This window comes from Salmo salar, chromosome ssa09 (genome assembly GCF_905237065.1).
Source record: "Salmo salar chromosome ssa09, Ssal_v3.1, whole genome shotgun sequence".
NCBI classification, from domain to species: Eukaryota; Metazoa; Chordata; class Actinopteri; order Salmoniformes; family Salmonidae; genus Salmo; species Salmo salar.
In genome coordinates, this window is record NC_059450.1 from 22015022 (window position 1) to 22038970 (window position 23949).

The window sequence follows — 23949 nt, forward strand, 5'->3', positions numbered from 1 at the left end:
CGGAAACATGGCTCACTCGGGACACGATATCAGAGTCGGTACAGCCACCCGGTTTATTCCGGCATCGTGCATCTTCCAAGAGAATTCTCTTCAATTATAATCAAAGCCGTGTATATCCCCCCCAAGCGATACCTCGACGGCCCTGAAAGAACTTCATTGGACTCTATGTAAACTGGAAACCACATATCCCAAGGCTGCATTTATTGTAGCTGGGGATTTTAACAAGGCTAATCTGAAAACAAGGCTCCCTAAATTTTATCAGCATATGGAATGCGCAACCCGGGCTGGCAAAATTCTGGATCATTGCTACTCTAACTTCCGCGACACATACAAAGCCTCCCTCGCCCTCCTTTTGGCAAATCTGACCACAACTCCATTTTGTTGCTCCCAGCCTATAGACAAAAACTAAAACAGGAAACAACCATGCTCAGGTCTGTTCAACACTGGTCTGACCAATCTAATTCCATGCTTCAAGATTGCTTCGATCACGGGGACTGGGATATGTTCCGGATAGCTTCAGACAACAACAACGCTGATTCGGTGAGCAAGTTTATTAGCAAGTGCATCGGTGATGTTGTACCCACGGTGACTATTAAACCTTTCCCAACCAGAAACTGTGGGTTGATGGCAGCATTCTCGCAAAACTGAAAGTGCGAACCACTGCTTTTAATCATGGCAAGGCGACCGCAAACGTGACCGAATACAAACAGTGTAGCTATTCCCTCCGCAAGGCATTCAAACAAGCTAAGCGTTAGTTTAGAGACAAAGTAGAGTCGCAATTCAACGGCTCAGACACGAGACGTATGTGGCAGGGTCTACAGTCAATCACGGATTTCAAAAAGAAAACCAGCCCTGTCGCGGACACTGATGTCTTGCTCCCAGACATAAAAAACAACTTCTTTGCTCGCTTTGAGGACAGTACAGTGCCACTGACACGGCCCGCTACCAAAACCTGGGGGCTCTCCTTCACCGCAGCCAACGTGAGTAAAACATTTAAACGTGTTAACCCTCGCAAGACTGCCAGCCCAGACGGCATCCCTAACCATGTCCTCAGAGCATGCGCAGACCAGCTGGCTGGTGTGTACAGACATATTCAAATCAATCCCTATCCCAGTCTGCTGTTCCCACATGCTTCAAGAGGGCCACCATTGTTCCTGTTCCCAAGAAAGCTAAGGTAACTGAGCTAAACGACTATCGCCCCGTAGCACTCACTTCCATCATCATTAAGTGCTTTGAGAGACTAGTCAAGGATCAAATCACCTCCACCCTACCTGACACCCTAGACCCACTCCAATTTGCTTACCGCCCCAATAGGTCCACAGACGACGCAATCACGCTGCACACTGCCCTAACCCATCTGGACAAGAGGAATGCCTATGTAAGAATGCTGTTCATCGATTACAGATCAGCATTTAACACCATAGTACCCTCCAAACTCGTCATTAAGCTCGAGATACTGGGTCTCGACCCCACCCTGTGCAACTGGGTCCTGGACTTTCTGACGGCCGCCCCAGGTGGTGAGGGTAGGAAACAACATCTCCCCCCCCGCTGATCCTCAAAACTGGGGTCCCACAAGTGTGCGTTCTCAGCCCTCTCCTGTACTCCCTGTTCACCCATGACTGCGTGGCCATGCACGCCTCCAACTCAATCATCAAGTTTGCAGACGACACTACAGTGGTAGGCTTGCTTACCAACAACAACGAGACGGCCTACAGGGAGGAGGTGAGGGCCCTCGGAGTGTGGTTTCAAGAAAATAACCTCACACTCAACGTAAACAAAACAAAGGAGATGATCGTGGACTTCAGCAGAGGGAGCACCCCCCTATCCACATTGACGGGACAGTAGTGGAGAAGGTGGAAAGTTCCTCAGTAGTGGAGAAGGTGGAAAGATCCTCAGCGTACACATCACGGACAAACTGAAATGGTCCACCCACACAGACAGTGTGGTGAAGAAGGCGCAACAGTGCCTCTTCAACCTCAGGAGGCTGAAGAAATTTGGCTTGTCACCAAAAACACTCACAAACTTTTACAGATGCACAATCGAGAGCATCCTGTCAGGCTGTATCACCGCCTGGTACGGCAACTTCTCCGCCCTCAACAGTGAGGCTCTCCAGAGGTTGGTGCGGTCTGCACAACGCATCACCGGGGGCAAACTACCTGCCCTCCAGGACACCCACACCACCCGATGTCACAGGAAGGCCTAAAAGATCATAAAGGACAACAACCACCCGAGCCACTGCCTGTTCACCCCGCTATCATCCAGAAGGCGAGGTCAGTACAGGTGCATCAAAGCTGGGACCGAGAGACTGAAAAACAGCTTCTATCTCAATGCCATCACTGTTAAACAGCCATCATTGAGTGGCTGCTGCCAACATACTGACTCAATCTCCAGCCACTTTAATAATAAAAAATTGGATGTAATAAATGTATCACTAGTCGCTTTAAACAATGCCACTTTATATCATGTTTACATACCCTACATTACTCATCTCATATGTATATACTGTACTCTATACCATCTACTACATCTTTCCTATGCCGTTCGGCCATCGCTCATCCATATATTTATATATACATATTCTTATTCATTCCTTTACACTTGTGTGTATAAGGTAATTGTTGTGAAATTGTTAGATTTACTTGTTAGATATTAATGCACGGTTTGAACTAGAAGCACAAGCATTTCGCTACACTCGCATTAACATCTGCTAGCCATGTGTATGTGACCAATAAAAGTTGATTTGATTTGTACGCATATGTAGATATTCCATAAAAAATCTGCCGTTTCCAGCTACAATAGTCATTTACAACATTAACAATGTCTACACTGTATTTCTGATCAATTTGATGTTATTTAAATGGACAAAAGATGTGCTTTTCTTTCAAAAACGACATTTCTAAGTGACCCCAAACTTTTGAACAGTAGTGTATATATATATATATATATATACACTGCTCAAAAAATAAAGGGAACACAAACAACACAATGTAACTCCAAGTCAATCACACTTCTGTGAAATCAAACTGTCCACTTAGGAAGCAACACTGATTGACAATAAATTTCACATGCTGTTGTGCAAATGGAATAGACAACAGGTGGAAATTATAGGCAATTAGCAAGACACCCCAAATAAAGGAGTGGTTCTGCAGGTGGTGACCACAGACCACTTCTCAGTTCCTATGCTTCCTGGCTGATATTTTGGTCACTTTTGAATGCTGGCGGTGCTTTCACTCTAGTGGTAGCATGAGACGGAGTCTACAACCCACACAAGTGGCTCAGGTAGTGCAGCTCATCCAGGATGGCACATCAATGCGAGCTGTGGCAAGAAGGTTTGCTGTGTCTGTCAGCGTAGTGTCCAGAGCATGGAGGCGCTACCAGGAGACAGGCCAGTACATCAGGAGACGTGGAGGAGACCGTAGGAGGGCAACAACCAAGCAGCAGGACCGCTACCTCCGCCTTTGTGCAAGGAGGAGCAGGAGGAGCACTGCCAGAGCCCTGCAAAATGCCCTCCAGCAGGCCATAAATGTGCATGTGTCTGCTCAAACGGTCAGAAACAGACTCCATGAGGGTGGTATGAGGGCCCGACGTCCACAGGTGGGGGTTGTGCTTACAGCCCAACACCGTGCAGGACGTTTGGCATTTGCCAGAGAACACCAAGATTGGCAAATTCGCCACTGGCGCCCTGTGCTCTTCACAGATGAAAGAAGGTTCACACTGAGCACATGTGACAGACGTGACAGAGTCTGGAGACGCCGTGGAGAACGTTCTGCTGCCTGCAACATCCTCCAGCATGACCGGTTTGGTGGTGGGTCAGTCATGGTGTGGGGTGGCATTTCTTTGGGGGCCGCACAGAGTGTGTCAGCAGTTCCTGCAAGAGGAAGGCATTGATGCCATCCGCCAACTCCTGGACAGTCTGTGGTGCAACGTGGCGTTGGTGGATGGAGCGAGACATGATGTCCCAGATGTGCTCAATTGGATTCAGGTCTGGGGAACGGGCGGGCCAGTCCATAGCATCAATGCCTTCCTCTTGCAGGAACTGCTGACACACTCCAGCCACATGAGGACTAGCATTGTCTTGCATTAGGAGGAACCCAGGGCCAACCGCACCAGCATATGGTCTCACAAGGTGTCTGAGGATGTCATCTCGGTATCTAATGGCAGTCAGGCTACCTCTGGCGAACACATGGAGGGCTGTGCGGCCCCCCAAAGAAATGCCACCCCACACCATGACTGACCCACCGCCAAACCGGTCATGCTGGAGGATGTTGCAGAAAGCAGAACATTCTCCACGGCGTCTCCAGACCCTGTCACGTCTGTCACGTCCTCAGTGTGAACCTTCTTTCATCTGTGAAGAGCACAGGGCGCCAGTGGCGAATTTGCCAATCTTGGTGTTCTCTGGCAAATGCCAATCGTCCTGCATGGTGTTGGGCTGTAAGCACAACCCCCACCTGTGGACGTCGGGCCCTCATACCACCCTCATGGAGTCTGTTTCTGACCGTTTGAGCAGACACATGCACATTTGTGGCCTGCTGGAGGTCATTTTGCAGGGCTCTGGCAGTGCTTCTCCTGCTCCTCCTTGCACAAAGGCGGAGGTAGCGGTCCTGCTGCTGGGTTGTTGCCCTCCTACGGCCTCCTCCACGTCTCCTGATGTACTGGCTTGTCTCCTGGTAGCGCCTCCATGCTCTGGACACTACACTGACAGACACAGCAAACCTTCTTGCCACAGCCCGCATTGATGTGCCATCCTGGATGAGCTGCACTACCTGAGCCACTTGTGTGGGTTGTAGACTCTGTCTCATGCTACCACTAGAGTGAAAGCACCGCCAGCATTCAAAAGTGACCAAAACATCAGCCAGGAAGCATAGGAACTGAGAAGTGGTCTGTGGTCACCACCTGCAGAACCACTCCTTTATTGGGGGTGTCTTGCTAATTGCCTATAATTTCCACCTGTTGTCTATTCCATTTGCACAACAGCATGTGAAATGTATTGTCAATCAGTGTTGCTTCCTAAGTGGACAGTTTGATTTCACAGAAGTGTGATTGACTTGGAGTTACATTGTGTTGTTTAAGTGTTCCCGTTATTTTTTTGAGCAGTGTATATTAATCAGTTTTCCTCTTGTCATGTCAGTCATTGCATTTCTTCGAGAGCTATTTATAACTTGTCAGAAATGTCCAGATCAACTTGCCCATGTCAGCTAACGTTTTGTAGCTAGGTTTCTTGGCCCATAGATTTTGTTGTAATGTTTCAGTCACTCAAATATCACAGGAATACACATTAGACATGGCAAAATGTATAGAATTGCAAGAAAATTTGCTTTAAAACTGCAAAATGTTCTCTGCACCCCATGACAAAATGTGTAGAATTGTAGGAAATAGGAAATTGTAGGAAATAAACTTTAAACTTGCAAAATGTTCTCTCCACCACAAGAGGAGTGTGAACAGTTTGTGTCATGAACAGTACTTGTGCGCGCTGGAGGTTCCCCAATGTCCTTAAAGCAAGTCAAAATGAGGCTCAGTAGTGTGTGTGGCCTCCACGTGCCTTAGTGAAAAGGTTTGGGAACCGCTGCACATTGATGACTGATGAGGGGGGGTTGTTGGCATTACCCCACCATTGTAAAACATATTTTGGAAGTTATGCATTTATTAATGCCATGTTTCTTCTATTACATACTTTAAAATGATATTTTATGAGCTAAACTTAACGCTGCCTTAGGAAGTCTCTGCTAGTCGAACCACGTTGCGGTTGTGTGTCCAGATGTACTATGCTAACTGCTCCTATATGTATTATTTTGTAAATAGTTCACCAAAGTTAATTGCAACATACTGGCTGCCTACTTGTCTTCTTTCTTGGATTACCCACCATTTAGGGGCCTACCTTCCCACTGCCCTCATTTCACCTGTGAGCTAAACATAAAAATAAAAAATGACTTCTTAAAATAACATATTTTGAAAGTTCTAATGTTACTGTCCCCACTACAACAACACAAATACATCAGAAATACTGTAGAATTCCACTAATTCCTATTGAGGAGGGCCAATATGACCGAACGGTGGCTTCAAAGCCTCTCACTGGTCAATACATAGCATCAGCAATACAGAATTTACATACATCATTGGTAAAAGCCCTACAAAGTAATTGGTGTAATATTTCTTTAAAATTGTTTAATAAGGAATCCTGTGTGTTTGCCAATGTAGCAAACATACAAACATGGGAGGCAAATTAGGAATCCAGGTGCTTAGGATAGGTGATTAGCCTTCCCTGTGGCTCAGTTGGTAGAGCATGGTGTGTGCAACGCCAGGGTTGTGGGTTCGATTCCCACGGGAGGCCAGTACAAAAAAAAAAGTATTGAAAATGAAATGTATGTATTCACTACTGTAAGTTGCTCTGGATAAGAGCGTCTGCTAAATGACTAAAATGTAAATGTAATTAAGGCTAACTCAGCATACACTGCATCCTCTTAGAAGTGTGCTTGACCACATAATCTCAGTGTTTGTGAGGCTTTAACAACAGTATAAAACAGGTGGAGGAAATGCATATACCTGCAATACCACCCTGGATTTACCTTGAAAGTCCAGATCTCTACTCCATTAATGGATCCTCCAATGAAATTACAGCTCGTAAAAGGGGAGCTGTGACTGGAGGTCTACTTAGCCTATTACTACCTGCATGTATAAATCAACATGGAGAGCTCTTTAAATCACACCCACTCAGACATCCATTATCTCCCTAGAAGAACCACTGAATACACATAACATGGGCATATCAATGGCATATGGTGCTCCTTATTTGCATTAGTTAACAAATACTTAAGATGACCAAAGTCATATTGGTATACAGTTACAGTTACATCATACAGAAAATAATGGGTAATGCTTCTAACTAATGCTCCTAATCTGCTACTCTCCCATATGCCCACTAGATGTCCCCCTCTTAAAACGTGTGATTTCTTCATCAACAGATGATGGGCATTGGTTTTAATCATCAATCTTAAATTCACAACCTCACACTATTTTGTATAGTCCTGTAATTATTTAATACATTTAAGAACAATGTAGATGAAAATGATATGCTTTGTTATAATAATATGGGTAGTCAGAATACTATTACACCACTGCCTACTCTAATACGTTATTTCAAGGAGCTCTCTGTCCTCTCTGTCCTCGCTCTCCTCTCTCTCCTCTCTGTCCTCTCTGTCCTCTCGTCCTTTTCCTACTCATCTCTGAGGCGTACTAATTAACAGAGAGATGCATAAAGACAAAGGGCTGTATGGTGGCAGAGGGACATGGGCTAATCTGAATGACAAAGGCCCTGAATGGGGCTACTGCGTCAGTGTACTGGGCCAGAGCACACCAGAGCAACGCCGTTGCTATGGAGGAGTGCTGAGTTTTTTGGGGGGACCTGTGCCCTGGTCCAAGATGCAACAGCAGCACAGTGTTGGCCATGGATAAACCCTGGTCGGGGGTCTCTAGGGTTGTGATGAGAGGGGGAAGTGTGTGGTAGGTCTGAGGTGGAGATGTGTGTCATTGCGACACAGAGTGAGAGGGCTTGTCCCAGTCCTTATGGTCATCCCATCCCAGCACTAAGACTGAGAGTCACACCAGATGTTCCATCTCACCAGCTGCTGTTGTTGCTCTACTCTACCAACCTAACATGTGGCTGAAAGCAAACATCCCACAGATGAATGAACATGTTTCAATAAGACGTTTAATAACAATGCTAGTTAGTTTAACTGTTTTGAACTCTTAGCACAGATAGGACCCATGGAAATTCATTTGCTCACGCATTAATCATGCAAACACATGTATTTTTTATTGTGGCACAGCGTCAGTGGGATTTAAACCTATGCTCTTCTGTTCTCTATCTATGGAATTAGTCCACTGTGCCACCAGGATGGAGCTAGCATGCCATGTTTTTTTTTATTCATTCAAAGCTGTTAATTTAAGTCTATTCAAACAGACCCCATTTCAAAGGAAACAAACACTCATTAAGATCAGGTGTGGTCAATTATTGGGAGCTGCAACACACCTGAACACACTTAACAAGACAGAGGATAGAGAGAGTTTTGTTGATGCTGAAAGGAATGTATGTTTTTTAAATAACATTTTTAGAACGTTCTCTGAACGTTACTAAAGTTTTCTTGTGGTTTTGATGGAAAGTTTTCTTAACGTTTTCTGACAAATTTGAGAACATGACTTTAAATAGAACCACGAGGAAACCTGCAGGAAGCATTATGCTGAAAGTACTGAAATTCCCACAGAAGACCGCTGTTTCTTAACGTTCTCTGAACTATTTGAGAACATTCCCAATGTCAAACCAGTTGGAGAACATTCATAGAACATTACAAAATTTTAAATTAAACGTAACCATGTTTGAACTTCTAGGAAACGTTCTGTTAAAGTAATGAAATACCAAGAAAATTATTTATTTTTGTCAAGTTCTTTAAAAGTGCACTATGCACCTTTCAATTTTTGGGGGAATAGTTTGCCTTATTTCAGTTTATGTGACAAAAGAAGCAAGTATGGTGTAGAGAATCATTGGACCATCTTAACCGCTGTGAAATATATTTTTCATAACCAAAAATATGGTATTTTCAGCTGTTTGAAGCTGGTGTACAAAACCGAAAGTAAAAGACACAGAAACTGAACTTAAGAACGGGAAGCATAGAAATAGTGCACATAGGACAGCTTCTTAGACTTGCTTTCAATGAGATTTGACTTTGCTCTTTACTCACATTTTTTGTGAATTTGGTCAGGTCGCTCTGTGGGAAGATTGTATGCAAAATAACCATAGGCCAACCACACTCTCACCAAACTCTAAGAAACATATGGTTCTCTCCAGACTCCACTTTAAGGAACGGTGAAGCACTTTGATCTGCCATGCTCTCTGTAGCCTTGCCAGGATTATGACTGATAAGAATTGTAGAGGAGAGACAGGAGAGCGGGAAGGGAGGTCAGAGTGACACTGATATAGTGAAAGAGAGAGGCTGGAGTACACATTTCCTGGTAACTGTAATCAGGGCTACCCAATGGGAAGGTGCTGCAGCACTGGTTCACTGTATTGTTGTTCATATCTCTGGTGAAATACTGCTCACTTGAGCAATACATAACTCTCATCCCCAGCCGGCTTTGATTTTACTGGCTTGGGAGTATGCAGGGTGGGGGATATATATTACAGGGTGCTGAACCTCTGCTCTGTGACTCACCTCCTTAATGCTGTAGTATGCTATTGATGTATAGGCCGAAGTGACAGTGAGGCCCATTAGAACGTTTGATTGTGAAAACCGCTGAGAGAGGCAGGATGACCGGGAGAGAGGGCACTGAGATGGAAACTCCTGACCACACTCACATTGGCCATGAGTATGCCCTGTGCTCACGCCTCTGCTGGGGCATACTGGGATACCTACAGGTGGTGTTTCTCCTCTCCTGTGAAGGATGAGCTTAATGAAACAGTTAAGCAGTGGGCACTCTCCTCAATCAAAAACAATACCATGAACCGGGAGTAAAACATTTTAATTTCTGATACCCTGTTTTTCTCTATGATAATACTTTGCAGCTACAGTTTTTGTATCTGGTCCCTGCTCTCTCCAGCCCCCCTTTCTGTGGGCATGACAGAGCACCATGAAGTGGGCTGAATGTGGGGGTGTTGGAGAGAGGATGTGCAGCCAGACTCGCTTCTCCTTCTCATCTAGACTCTGGGAGCTTGTACTGCAGTAGATCTCCCTGTCATGAGGTGTATTGAGGCAGCCTGGTCTCATAGACTAGACGTAACATGGTAGGTAAATCCAGGACACTCAAATGAGTATGATGTTATGCTTGGTATTATGACAAGACAGAAGGTTATTTAAGGCAAAAACAAAAGTAGGAATTTGTAACATATCATACGTTTTGCAGATTCGTAACATATTGTATGAATTACAATAGAGCCCCACAGTGTGTCAGAGTTTCTGTGTTATTTGATTGTTGTTTCCTTAGCTTACCACTGGAGGGCACCCTTACACAGTTTTCTAGTTTCCAGGTTACCCTGATAATTACTTATTGGATTCACCTGTGTTTAATTACCTTCTCTGTTCACCTGGTTGCCTTGTTATTTACGTTCCTCAGTTGGCCTGCATCTTTGCTTAGGTCTCATGTTTTATTAGTATGCTCTTGTGCAGTTGCCTTGTTTCTGTTAAGACTCCAAGTAAAAGTTCTGGATTTACCCTTACCTCTCCTTGCTGTGTTTCTCTGTGCCTGGGTTTGAGTTCGAACTAGCATTATTATTAAGGTAGACCTAAGACTGCTATGGACCCAGCAGAGTTTTTTCAGTCGTCCTAGGAACATTCCGAACTCCACCATTTATGGTCAGCTCTCACCCACCATGGAACTGTGATTGGTCGCCATGAGGCGCGGCTGCAGGCATTGTCAGAGGATTTAAGAACTCTTGTGTCCGCTCTGCAGTCAGGACAGATGGGAGCAACGGCTGCTGCACCTGTGCCTGTTCCTAATACTCAACTCCCTACCAGCTCAGCGTCTTCCTCCCTTCGGGAAGCCTCATCTCCCAGCACCGGAGCGATATGAGGGGCATCCTGGGAGGTGTCGTGGGTTCCTGCTCCAATGCTCGCTGGGCTTCGAGCTGCAGGCATCAACGTTTCCCACTGAGCGTTCCAGAGTGGCATACGTAATCTCCTTGCTCTCAGGACGGGCTCTGGCCTGGGCCACGGCAATATGGGAGTAGCAATCAGACATTTGTTTTAATTGGCAAAGCTTCACCCAGGAGATGTTTTTTTTATCACCCCATCAGTGGCAGGAACACTGCTCAAAGACTCATTGTGCTTCGGCAGGGCAGCCGGAGCATAGCAGATTACACCATTGACTTTCGGACGCTCGCCGCTGGGAGCGGTTGGAATATAGAGGCACTTCACTCAGCCTTTCTGAACGGACTCAGCGAGGTTCTCAAGGATGAACTGGCTTCCTGGGACAACCCTGACACTCTGGATGAGCTTATCGTTCTGGCCATCCGGATTGACAACCGACTTCGGGAATGTCGTCGTGAGAGGACGGAGGGGTTCGGAGTTGTTTCCAGTATTTCGGGCTCCACTGAGGGAGTCGATTCTTCGTTTGTTCCACTGCCTTATGCTGCATCTGCTTGTCCTGTATCCCGCCAGAGTTCTCAATTCGGCTCTGGTTCTCCTTCATATCCTTCAGAGGAGGCGATGTAACTGGGACGCACCAGACTTTCCGCTCTGGAGAGAAGGTACAGGATTAACAAGCAACGTTGTCTTTACTGTGGACAGTTTGGACATTTCCGTGCCTCCTGTCCCAAGCTGACGGGAAAGGGGATGACTCGTCAGTAGACAGGAGAATACTGGGGAGTCAGATACAGTCTCCAGCTGCCGCCACGGTACACACCTTGCTTCCAGCCAACCTGCGGTGGGACAATGGGCAGTTGGACATTCCTGCTTTCAATGACTCTGGTGCTACCGACTGTTTTCTGGATCGCACATTAGCTCGCCAACAGGGGCTGACTCTTACTAAGCTGGACATTCCGTTGTCGGTCACTGCGCTGGATGCTCAACCCCTAGGGTCTGGGAAGGTGACACAACTCACCATGCCTATTCAGCTATGAGTTCTGGATTATCATGTGGAGTTTATCCAGTTGCATTTGGTGGACACTCCTGCGCTTCCCCTGGTTCTTGGACATTCGTGGCTTTCTATCCATAATCCTCAAATTGACTGGCCCTCAGGAAGAGTTCTGGGATGGAAACCTTCATGCCAGTCCACCTGCCAGCAACTCTCACCACATCTTTCCGGCCCTGCTCGTCTGGAGGCTTCCAATTCTCCTGTTTCCCCGGCTGGGGATGACAAGCCTGATCTTTCCCACATACCTCGGGATTACCGGGAGCTGGGTCAGGTCTTCAGCAAATGAAGGGCCAGCAAACTGCCTCCTCACAGGTCCTATGATTGTGCCATTGACCTCTTGCCTGGCACCACTCCTCCAAGAGGAGGGCTGTATTCTCTCTCAGGTTTAGAGACTGCAGCCAGGCGCTGGCGGCTGGTTTTATTCGGCCGTCCACTTCATCTGCAGGAGCGGGTTTTTCTTTGTTTGAATGAGGGATGGGGGATTACGTCCCTGTATCGATTACCAGGGTTTAAATAACATTACTATCAAGAACCATTACCCCCTTCCTCTTATGTCATCAGCCTTTGAGAGACTCCAGGGATTTCTCAAAATTTGATTTACGGAACGCGTACAATCTGGTGCGCATCAGACAGGGAGACGAGTGGAAGACAGCGTTCAACACCCTAAATGGACATTATCAGTACCGTGTCATGCCATTTGGACTTACAAATGCTCCGGCCATTTTCCAGGCCCTGGTTAATGATGTGCTGCACGACTTCCTTCACCAGTTCGTATTTGTGTACCTGGATGACATCCTCATCTTCTCCAGGTCCATGGTTGAACACATCCAACATGTTCGCCAGGTTCTTCAAAGACTCCTCTCTCACCACTTGTTCATGAAGGCCGAGAAGTGTGAGTTTCACATTCCTCAGATCTCCTTCCTGGGGTACATTGTGTCTTAGGGCTGTGTACATATGGACTCCCAAAAGGTAGAAGCGGTGGTCAACTGGCCGCGGCCCAGCACAGTCAAACAAGTCCAGCGTTTTTGGGGTTTTGCTAATTTCTACTGGAGATTTGTGAGAGACTAGTTCGGTGGCTGCGCCACTGACAGCGCTCACCAAGGGCTCGGCTGGGTATGTAAGCTGGACCCCTGCTGCTGAGAAGGCATTCCAGGACCCTTACCTCTGCTCGCTGTGTTTCTCTGCACCTGGGTTCGAGTTCATACTAGCATTATTGTTACATAATGGAGGTGTCATAATACCCATAAAACCTAGCGGTCAAACAGGGAAATGATTCCAATCGTTTTTCCACCAGATATTTTTTCCCATTGGGGATTTTAGAAACACTTAAAATAAGGGCTGTGTTTCGTGTAGGCTTACCCTGGCGTGACGTTTTGATAACCATGTAAATCTCTCTAAGACAAGGTGAATTTTATCAATATATTCAATTGACACCTTTTGCTAACAGGTATTGTGTCAATTTAAAACTTTCAAAATTTAGCCAATTTATTCATTATTACATTTAACTAACATTAGATAGTTAATACAGAGATTCTTACCTTTGCCTCGATTTGGCAGTCTTGTCCAGATCATCATGCATTTTGTAGTTTATGATAGACACATTAGCAGCCAATTAGCATTTCATTTTTGGGGGTTAAATACAGGCAAATATATTGATAAAAGTCACCTTGGCCTAGAGAGAGATTAATACGGTTATCAAAATGTCCTGCCAGTGTAAGCCTACACGGAACACAGCCTTTATTTTAAGTGTTTCTAAAAAAAATCCTATGGGAAAAATGAATGGTGGAAAAACAATTGGAACCATTTCCCTGTTTAACCGCTAGGTTTTATGGGTATTATGACTCCCACTGTCGTACTCTATTCGTAACATATCATATGAAATGGATGATGGGTGTCCACAAAATAATACACTGCTCAAAAAAATAAAGGGAACACTTAAACAACACAATGTAACTCCAAGTCAATCACACTTCTGTGAAATCAAACTGTCCACTTAGGAAGCAACACTGATTGACAATAAATTTCACATGCTGTTGTGCAAATGGAATAGACAACAGGTGGAAATTATAGGCAATTAGCAAGACACCCCCAATAAAGGAGTGGTTCTGCAGGTGGTGACCACAGACCACTTCTCAGTTCCTATGCTTCCTGGCTGATGTTTTAGTCACTTTAGAATGCTGGCGGATTTTTCACTCTAGTTGTAGCATGAGACGGAGTCTACAACCCACACAAGTGGCTCAGGTAGTGCAGCTCATCCAGGATGGCACATCAATGTGAGCTGTGGCAAGAAGGTTTGCTGTGTCTGTCAGCGTAGTGTCCAGAGCATGGAGGCGCTACCAGGAGACAGACCAGTACATCAGGAGACGTGGAGGAGACCGTAGGAGGGCAACAACCCAGCAGCAGGACCGCTACCTCCGCCTTTGTGCAAGGAGGAGCAGGAGGAGCACTGCCAGAGCCCTGCAAAATGCCCTCCAGCAGGCCATAAATGTGCATGTGTCTGCTCAAACGGTCAGAAACAGACTCCATGAGGGTGGTATGAGGGCCCGAAGTCCACAGGTGGGGGTTGTGCTTACAGCCCAACACCGTGCAGGACGTTTGGCATTTGCCAGAGAACACCAAGATTGGCAAATTCGCCACTGGCGCCCTGTGCTCTTCACAGATGAAAGAAGGTTCACACTGAGCACATGTGACAGACGTGACAGAGTCTGGAGACGCCGTGGAGAACGTTCTGCTGCCTGCAACATCCTCCAGCATGACCGGTTTGGCGGTGGGTCAGTCACGGTGTGGGGTGGCATTTCTTTGGGGGGCCGCACAGCCCTCCATGTGCTCGCCAGAGGTAGCCTGACTGCCATTAGGTACCGAGATGAGATCCTCAGACCCCTTGTGAGACCATATGCTGGTGCGGTTGGCCCTGGGTTCCTCCTAATGCAAGACAATGCTAGACCTCATGTGGCTGGAGTGTGTCAGCAGTTCCTGCAAGAGGAAGGCATTGATGCTATGGACTGGCCCGCCCGTTCCCCAGACCTGAATCCAATTGAGCACATCTGGGACATCATGTCTCGCTCCATCCACCAACGCCACATTGCACCACAGACTGTCCAGGAGTTGGCGGATGCTTTAGTCCAGGTCTGGGAGGAGATCCCTCAGGAGACCATCCGCCACCTCATCAGGAGCATGACCAGGCGTTGTAGGGAGGTCATACAGGCACGTGGAGGCCACACACACTACTGAGCCTCATTTTGACTTGTTTTAAGGACATTACGTCAAAGTTGGATCAGCCTGTAGTGTGGTTTTCCACTTTAATTTTGAGTGTGACTCCAAATCCAGACCTCCATGGGTTGATAAATTGGATTTCCATTGATTATTTTTGTGTGATTTTGTTGTCAGCACATTCAACTATGTAAAGAAAAAAGTATTTAATAAGATTATTTCATTCATTCAGATCTAGGATGTGTTATTTTAGTGTTCCCTTTATTTTTTTGAGCAGTGTACATAACATACGAAACATAACATATCATATGAAATGGATGATGGGCGTCCACCAAATAATACATAACATATGAAACGTAACATATCATATGAAATGGATGATGGGCGTCCACAAAATAATACATAACATATGAAACGTAACATATCATATGAAATGGATGATGGGCGTCCACAAAATAATACATAACATATGAAACGTAACATATCATATGAAATGGATGATGGGCGTCCACAAAATAATACATAACATATGAAACGTAACATATCATATGAACTGGATGATGGGCGTCCACAAAATAATACATAACATATGAAACGTAACGTAGCATACTAATTGGAGTTTTACTATCTTACGTCTACCCCAGGTTGAGTGAGTCCAGGTTGAGTGAGGAATTAGGGGTGGTGGGGGGACTTATTCTCAGTTAAATTCATTTGTGTTACAGTGGCACAAACAACAGGACAGGACCTCTATAAATAATCTAAGACTGAAGGAGTAGTGAAGTAGGAGAGAAGTGCCAGCAGAGGAGCGAGAGAGAGAGAAAGAGGGAGAGAAAGAGAGGGGGGATGCTTGGTTACCTTCCAAACAAAGCATCTGATTTGCACAGCAAATGAAGAGGAGGGGAAAGCAACGGAGGAGCAATGAAAGGAAAGAGATGGAGGGAGTGATTGCACGGCGCCACACACTTGAGTCTACCTTGAAGACGGTGTAGCGTTAGATCACGGCATGACAGCTCAACAGTAGTCTCCACTCCACAGCACTTCTACTGAGCTCCACCACTGTCCAGAGAGAGAGTCAACATCTAAGTAAGAAACAGTGAGGGAGTCAGCTCAACTGATTGAAAAGGATGGAGCAACAGTGAGGGAGTCAGCTTAACTGATTGTGAAGGAGGGAGAGACAGAACTAAAGAAGAAGATGAACATTAATAGACATTTAGAAAGAAGAAGCGGATAGAGAGCTAAAGCAAGCTGCCTGTGGATGAGCCAGGAGCCCGGGGATGCAGAGGGATTGCAGGAGGAGCGTAGCAGCAGCAGCAGCAGCAGCCTAGCCAGGCGGACAGACAACATACACACATCTCAGAGAGGGACTGTTGGCTCTGCCCCTAGTGGAGGATGAAGAAGCATTCAGCCAGAGTGGCTCCTCTCAGCTCCTACAGCTCCCAGGTCCTCACCTGCTCCATCTCCGAAGGTAAAAACTCCAGACTGGGGGTAGGGGACAGGGAAAAAGGGATGGAGTCTCACCCTAGGTGCCATGTCTCGGACATGTGTGTGTACATTTGTGTGTTTGCGTATGCATGTGTGTCTAAGATGGGCAGCATTGGAAACTCATCAAACCCTTCTATAAGAGCAGAGATATGCGTGGTGATTACCATATATTTGTGCATTACTAATACCTATAGCTAAACGACTGGCAGTTTTGCTGTTTTTACATATTAATACGTGTGTAATAGGGCTTGGTGTTAAGTGGTCATTACATGGCTCATTAAATCAACCCAAAGGGCAGAGTATGAGAGAGAAAGAGAAAGAAAGAGAGAGAGGGGGAGGAAGGAAGGAAAGGAGGGAGGGAGGGAGAGTTAAGGTAGCTTAAACAAATTAGCATGTGTCCAGTCCTAGTATAACTGTGTGCTCTGGGCTTTCTTTGATTAAGTAAAGAGCACATGATGTGCCCTCCACAGAATAGTGCATACAGGGCTTCTTGTTAAGTCTATTAAATGTCACAATGGCATGAACATAATATAAACAATATAAATTATGTAAACAATATAAAGTTATCAAGTAGACTATTATCTTGTGATTATTCAAAATCATACACAATCAGATGAATGATTAATGATTATATTACCAATCCACTGTTAGGATGACAGAACTATGAGAAACTTCCATGCCTTTGCTCTTCCCCATTCTTTGGGAGGGGATACAGAACTTATCGACAGGGACTGTGATATCACAGCGTGTGTTTAGTTGTCATTTGTGCCACACAATTGATATTGACCAACCCGAACATGCTGACGGCTTGGCTGTTCTCACATCTGTTCCTTCTTGCTTACCTGTCTTGTATGTGATTAGTTTTATGCAAAACCCATTTAGATCAGGACACGGGTACCACATCCTTTAAATGGTACAGGCCTCTCCAAAGCCATACACTGTTTCTAAGGATTTGAGTTCCATACCATCCATTGCCTTTGTGTCTATTTTGCAGAGATGAAGAAAAGATACGCTTAATCCTCAATTAATCCATGTCTTTTCGTCTCTCCTGGGATGGAATAAATGCACTGCCTGACTCCTGTATACCACTGCATGCCATCAGTGTTGTTTGCATTTCTCACCTTTGCTTATGAGTCAACTCAAAACATAGCTTTGGGCTTAATACAGTATATATCAGGATGTATAGGTAGCTAGGTAAACGCCTACTAAACAGCATTGCTTAGAGATATTCCTGTTCTTTGCAATACCTTAGCCAAATGATGCTGTCAAGTGTCCAGACTACAGCTTGTGAGATACCGTCGGTTTCCTTTATAGTTTTTGCTAAGCTATTCTTTGCTGTGCCATACCATATTGTCTGTTACAGAAGCTCAAATGTAGCCAATACTTCAGCATTAATGAGGTGGAATGCGGAATTATAGTTTTGTTTTAATATCCGCATCCTGGCAAAGGATCAAAGTGTGGTGTTTTTGCCTGGGGAAACAGGATGCTAGCAAGCCTACAATGTGTCGCTCTCCGCACCTAGCACCCATTACAGTACTGTACAGTGAATTATGTCCTCTCAGTATGGGCAAGATCTTTGAGTGGTCAATGAACCTCAGAGAGAGGAGGACAAAGAAATGTAGCTCAGAATACAACATCTACATCCAGATTCCCTCATAAAAATGATGTTACTTCTTTTTTTAAATCATGCAGTTCTTGATCGTCTCCCATACTCCCCTTAAGGTCTAGCTGTCTGTCCCCATCTGGGACAAAGTGAGATAAAATCTTTAGTTTTAAGGCATAAAACTTTATAAATGATGTAAGTCCAAGTGCCAAGTCTTACATTTCCTGGATATATTGGAGGGGATATTTTCATCCAATAGTAAAACTCTGCAATATTAAACTCTGCACTGTACGTCAAGATCCCAAGCCAAATTGACATAGTTCCAATTGCCAGTGAAAGCTACTGTATCTAATTGGGTGGCAGGTAGCCTAGCAGTTAGAGCATTGAGCCAGTAATCAAAAGGTTTCTAGTTTGAATCCCGAGCTGACTAGGTAAAAAAATCTGTAAATCTGCCCTTGAACAATGCACTTAATTCGAATTGCTCCCGGATTGTCGTCAATCATGGCTGATCCAATGCTGTGACCCCACTCTCAGGGGGAGTGGGATATGCAAAAAACACCTTTCCATTTCACCACACACTTGTTAAGGTTACACATTTGTACATGTGTAAAACAGGACAAATATAAGCACCACCTATTTGACATTTTGAATTGTCACAGTAACCTCAGTTGCCACAGTAACCATGAAGCAAAGTGGGGCAGAGATATAGTTTCCCTATCAAAGTGATCCTTTAAAGAAAGAAGTCAAACAGCACTGACTGGAACTGATTCTAATGTACTGTCTGTCTTCATAATCAGCATTGTCCAGCATTGTCTGTTTGTCCAGCTTTTCGTGTCTCTGGAAAGGCACTCTTTGGATAGATGCAATGCTCAACTAATATTATGTAGCAACTGTAGGTGTATGATTGCTGTTGAATAATGGTGTTACTGTTTGTTTTTGTCATCATGAAGTTTCTGTAGGAGTGGATACTGACTAGCAGCATTATTGTAACTTAGGATCAGACAGCATAAAGTGTCTTGGGTTTCAAGGACATTATCGTTCTGGATGTGCTGCCGACATCTTTCTTCCTACTTCTAAGGCTTTAAAGTCTAACAGAACCCAGCACACACACACTCTTAAGCATCTATGACATGTTAAGCCAGCAATTAATGTTACCCTTGAAAGAGTTTCATCTCCTGCATTTTCCATTTCATTCCACTCTGATTTCTGTTTTAGAGAACCTAAAGGGAAGAGTCAAGGTATGAATCGTAGTGGCACTTTTATAGTCTTGATTGGATTTTTGGGGGGGACGGAAGACTGCTCTGAACCAAGAGTTTTCTCTCTGGGAGCAGAGGGTCGATACCTAGTGGTGCACATAGGGGTTTTATTGGATTACTTAGAGGCACTGATTGGATTCATGTTGTTTCGAGCATTGCTAATGGCCCTCCTCAAAGCTCCAAGTAGAGAGGAGCGAGAGAGCCTGCTGCTTCCCGCTGTACTGTAATGTAATGTCTATAGCCATGGTGGAAATTGCTGGGCTGAACCCATAGTGCTGAACCAGCAGGCTGAGAGTGAGCAGCAAACACCCAGCACATGTCTATTTTATTCCTGCCCTGGTGTAGGTTGATCACGCTGAGGAGGCCTAGATAACGGATCCTGGATCTCCGGAAACGGCCTCACATCATCTCAGTGACACACACACAAAACACACACGCGTGCACACACCATTCACACCCACAATCCATTAAGGCAATGCACCAACCAACATTATTCTGCTTTGACTGCAAAATGACTGCTGCAAGGAATAACATTCAATATAAGTCCTTACATTTCTGTTCTTGATTCCTGGTTCTGTGTAGTAGTGGGTTTGATGTGTGTGCTCACAGTTAGCTTTACGGTTCTCCTTGCTCCCAGTCTCCCTGTGAACAGTGCAGCAGTCCAAAAACCACCCAGTCTGCGCTGAAGCCACTGAATGCAGAAGTGCACACTCAGAGCTTTGGTAATCTATTCTCTTTACAGTCGCAAGCAAAAAAAAAGGCAGATACCAGGATAGCGTCATAGAATAGAGCTTGGAACCCATTGGTCTTTATGGAACAATCCACTCTAATTGTCTTTGTGAAAGCTGTTCCACATCAGCTTTATTTTCAAGTGCTATGTGTTTTATTGTGGAAATGGAACATTCAAATTGACTTGTTGCTATCAACCACACACTGGAAAAACAAATACTGAAAACACATGCTTATGGCTCTTTGTCCAGAGTGTCGCTGTCCACTGTGCTGAATGGGGTGCCACTGTCCATGGTGCCGAAGCTAATGGCACTGTCCATGGTGCTGAAGCGTCTTCTATTCACCTACACCAATGCCTCTTGTGATGCAACAAGCCTACAGTACATATCCCTCCATACTTTAACTACGGATGTGTTTACCCCCACAGGAGAGGAGGGTTCTGAGTCTCATGCAGACACACCAGGCAGTGAGACCAGTGAAGAGGGGACATCGTACCAGACGTGTGCTAACACAGTGCTGAAGGTGCTGGGGGGCCTCCTATTGGTCCTATGTGTCTCCTCCTCTTGGGTGGGCACCACTCAGCTGGTCCAGCTCACCTTCAAGTCCTTCTCCTGCCCCTTCTTCATCTCCTGGTTCAGCACCAACTGGACCATCCTCCTCTTCCCTCTCTACTACGGAGGCCACGTGGTCACCACCCGGGACAAGCAGACGCCTATACAGAAATTCAGGTGATTGATCATGACAGTGGGGAAGGGCTTATACAAGGTTGCACAGGCTAGGTACCGTAGCTCCTTGAGAAACCATAGACTCCATAGGCTATAATTCCAGGGTATTGAATCAGTTTTGACACCCAGAAGGGTTTATGGGAGCTGCAGTAGTTTGTAAAATTTGTAAATTGCTTTCTGTTCAGTATTCGGGGGGGTTTGATCTCCTCCAGTGCTGTGAGATGTTGTTTATATGACACACCCTTCCTCTAATTACCATTGGCACAGGCCTGTGAAAGGGGATATTGACCGCAACCAGGAGAAATGGCCAGTGTAATAATTTCAATGAAGCATTGCCTCTCAGCCGGAAGAACGGTTTTGACTTCCATCCAAAGTTTTGGAATTCCCACTCTCACATTTCCTCATGGGTATAGGACTAATCCCATTGATAAGTGCTCTTACCAACAACAAATTTGAGAAGTAAATAACCTCTTCCTTTTCTCTATCCACTATTTCCTCTCTATAATTCCATTTGTCAGAGAGTGCAGCAGGCTTTTCGGGGAGGATGGGATGACCCTCAAGCTGTTCCTGAAGAGGACAGCCCCTTTCTCCATCCTGTGGACCCTGACTAACTACCTGTACCTGCTGGCCCTGAGGAAGCTGACCGCCACTGACGTCTCAGCCCTCTACTGCTGCCACAAGGCCTTCGTCTTCCTGCTGTCCTGGATCGTCCTGAAGGACCGCTTCATGGGTGTACGGGTCAGTACTCTACCACTACTATTACTTAATTGGGCTTGATCACACAGCTATCCAATGAATCATACAGGGGAGTGGGACAGTAGGCACAAGTATTAAGGTTGATTGGTTTACCTCCCTCATTCCTACCTGCAGATTGTGGCGGCCATAATGGCCATCACAGGCATCGTCATGATGGCTTACGCAGATGGTTTCCATGGGGACTCCATCATAGGCGTGGCCTTGGCTGTAGGCTCCGCGTCCACATCGGCTCTCTACAAGGTTAGTTTACTAAGCAGGTGCCTGTTTATACTGAAATAATTAGTATTCTTAATTAGTTTTACATAGAGTTCCATCAGTATAACATATCTGGACATTGTTTCCTCTGCTGCAGGTGCTGTTTAAGATGTTCCTGGGCAGTGCCAACCTGGGTGAGGTGGCTCACTTCCTCTCCACCATGGGCGTCTTCAATCTCATCTTCATCTCCTTCATTCCCCTCATCCTCTACTTCACCAAAGTGGAGCACTGGGGCTCTCTGTCCTCGCTGCCCTGGGGATACCTGTGTGGCCTGGCTGGGCTCTGGCTGGGTGAGTGGAAACACACACACACACACACACACACACACACACACACTATTTGATCTTACTAGAAACAATATTTGTGTTAACATTGTCATTTGTCTTCCAGTGTTCAATATCCTGGTTAATGTTGGTGTGGTGCTTACCTACCCCATCCTCATCTCTATAGGGACATTGCTCAGTGTGCCCGGCAATGCAGGTAAGTGTCGGTGTGCGTGTGTATCTCTGAAATATGTGTAAAGGCCTCTTTATTCTAAAGCATGCAGAGGTATTGTATTCAGACGTCAGTACTTGAGGCCCCGGCAACAAAAAGATTACACAGCAGGTCTCACTCTCTCACCTCGGAAACCCAATCATCATTGTGCCTTCAGACGCAGCAACTATCCGTCACAAAGGGAGGATCAGGTTGCTAAGGCGACACTAAATGCCCACAGTTATTTTCCTTAACCACGGTGGCCGTGTATGAAGGTCAGCGGGTTAATACAGCTTGGCGCGGTGCAGGGGTGTAGACCTTTAGAGCAGAGAGGAAATAGTGGCCCACTTGTGCTGATTGTAAGCTGCATTAAGCTACATAATGTATATCCCCTCTGCAGTTCAGTTCATCCCCCCCACTTTTGTCCTGCGGTTTCTGTTACTTTATGTAATTATCTAGAAGAAAAAGAAACGCACACCTTTTAAGGCAAGGTGCTGGCTAGCGGGGCAGAAAACTTGAAAATAAGGGAGAGCCGCACACCCTAGGAGCTCAGATATGATATGATACCCTGATGAAGACAGCTTGGCTGTCGAAACGTTGGACATTACATTTTTGCATCTGAGCTCCTAGGGTGTGCGGCTCTCCCTTATTTTCAAACTTTATGTAATTAATCAGAACATCTCTCTCTGTCTTTCTCCCTCTCTCTCTTCTATTACCTCACTTCTGCATAATTAATCAAAACATCTCTCTCGTGCCGTACCTCCCTCCCTCTCCCTCCCTCCCCCTCCCTCCGTCCCTCCCTCCCTCCGTAGTGGTTGATGTGTTGAAACATGAGGTGATCTTCAGTGTGGTGCGTCTGGCTGCCACCTGCATCATCTGCCTTGGCTTCCTGCTGCTGCTGCTTCCTGAGGAGTGGGACTCCGTCACGCTGCGCTTCCTCGCCGCATTCAAGAAGCCTGAGGAGCATGGAGAGGAGCTGACTGATTCCAGCATCCACACACGCAGCCGCAGCCAAGCCAATGGCGCCGTCTCAATCCCTATGGCATGATCCTCCAATGCCCCGTCCCATCACCAACCCCCATCCTCGCACGGTTCTACATGTTCCGTCTGGGAAGCGTGGCGGGATGACTCCAATGCTAACTACAGACCAGGAAGTCCAAAATCAGGAGAACAGGAAGTGTATCTATGACTGAGAGAAACTGTTGTGGTGTGGAGTTGAATCTCCTCTGTCACTTTCCCCAGGAATTAATGGGGAGTCAAAAGAGAACCTTTACTGCTGATTTTGCTGAGCGTAAAGTTGGAAAGTCTTGAACTCCTTGCCACACCCAGTCTTGCCCCTAGACCACATAAGCCCAACCTTGAACCTGCTCCACGAACTGTATTCTGTGAATATAAATATTGACAGGGCCAGTTTGGCTCAATCTTATCTGCATTTGTTGAATTTACTTAGAGGTGTATCAATAGAGTATTTACATTTGCTTCTTATATAGTATTATATACAGGAATGGGTTGGGAAACATATACTTAACATACAGGCTCTTTTTCTTTTTTAATAAATGTCAAATAAAGACCAATAGCTTCTTGATCAGATCGTCTTATAAACACATTCACAACCTTTAAAAACACGCTACGTTCAAGACAGGAAAATTATTGAGATGGCTGTAAATGGATATTTCAGTTATCAATAGCCGCGGAAGTGGATCAGGTCCACATTCGACAAGGCAGAGCTTCTGAGGACTATCTCCATAAAGCCAGGGCCTTCATATCATCCTATTACATCACCTCTGTATGGGCCACGTACGCGGCACACAGACAGCAGGTTCATGTTGATATGTATAAC

The 23949-nt window shown here is 45.6% G+C and overlaps 1 protein-coding gene across 1 annotated transcript in view; it reads left to right on the forward strand.

The window, feature by feature from the left end:
• The window catches only part of slc35f4 (solute carrier family 35 member F4), a 32089-nt gene extending 8406 nt beyond the window's left edge, over positions 1-23683 (forward strand). The window contains 6 exon segments of the mRNA NM_001173862.1: positions 20327-20627; positions 21143-21362; positions 21495-21620; positions 21733-21925; positions 22026-22115; positions 22922-23683. Of these exon segments, the coding sequence (NP_001167333.1) occupies positions 20327-20627; positions 21143-21362; positions 21495-21620; positions 21733-21925; positions 22026-22115; positions 22922-23157 (1166 nt within the window). The 3' untranslated portion in view covers positions 23158-23683.
• Positions 23684-23949: the final 266 nt, after the last annotated feature.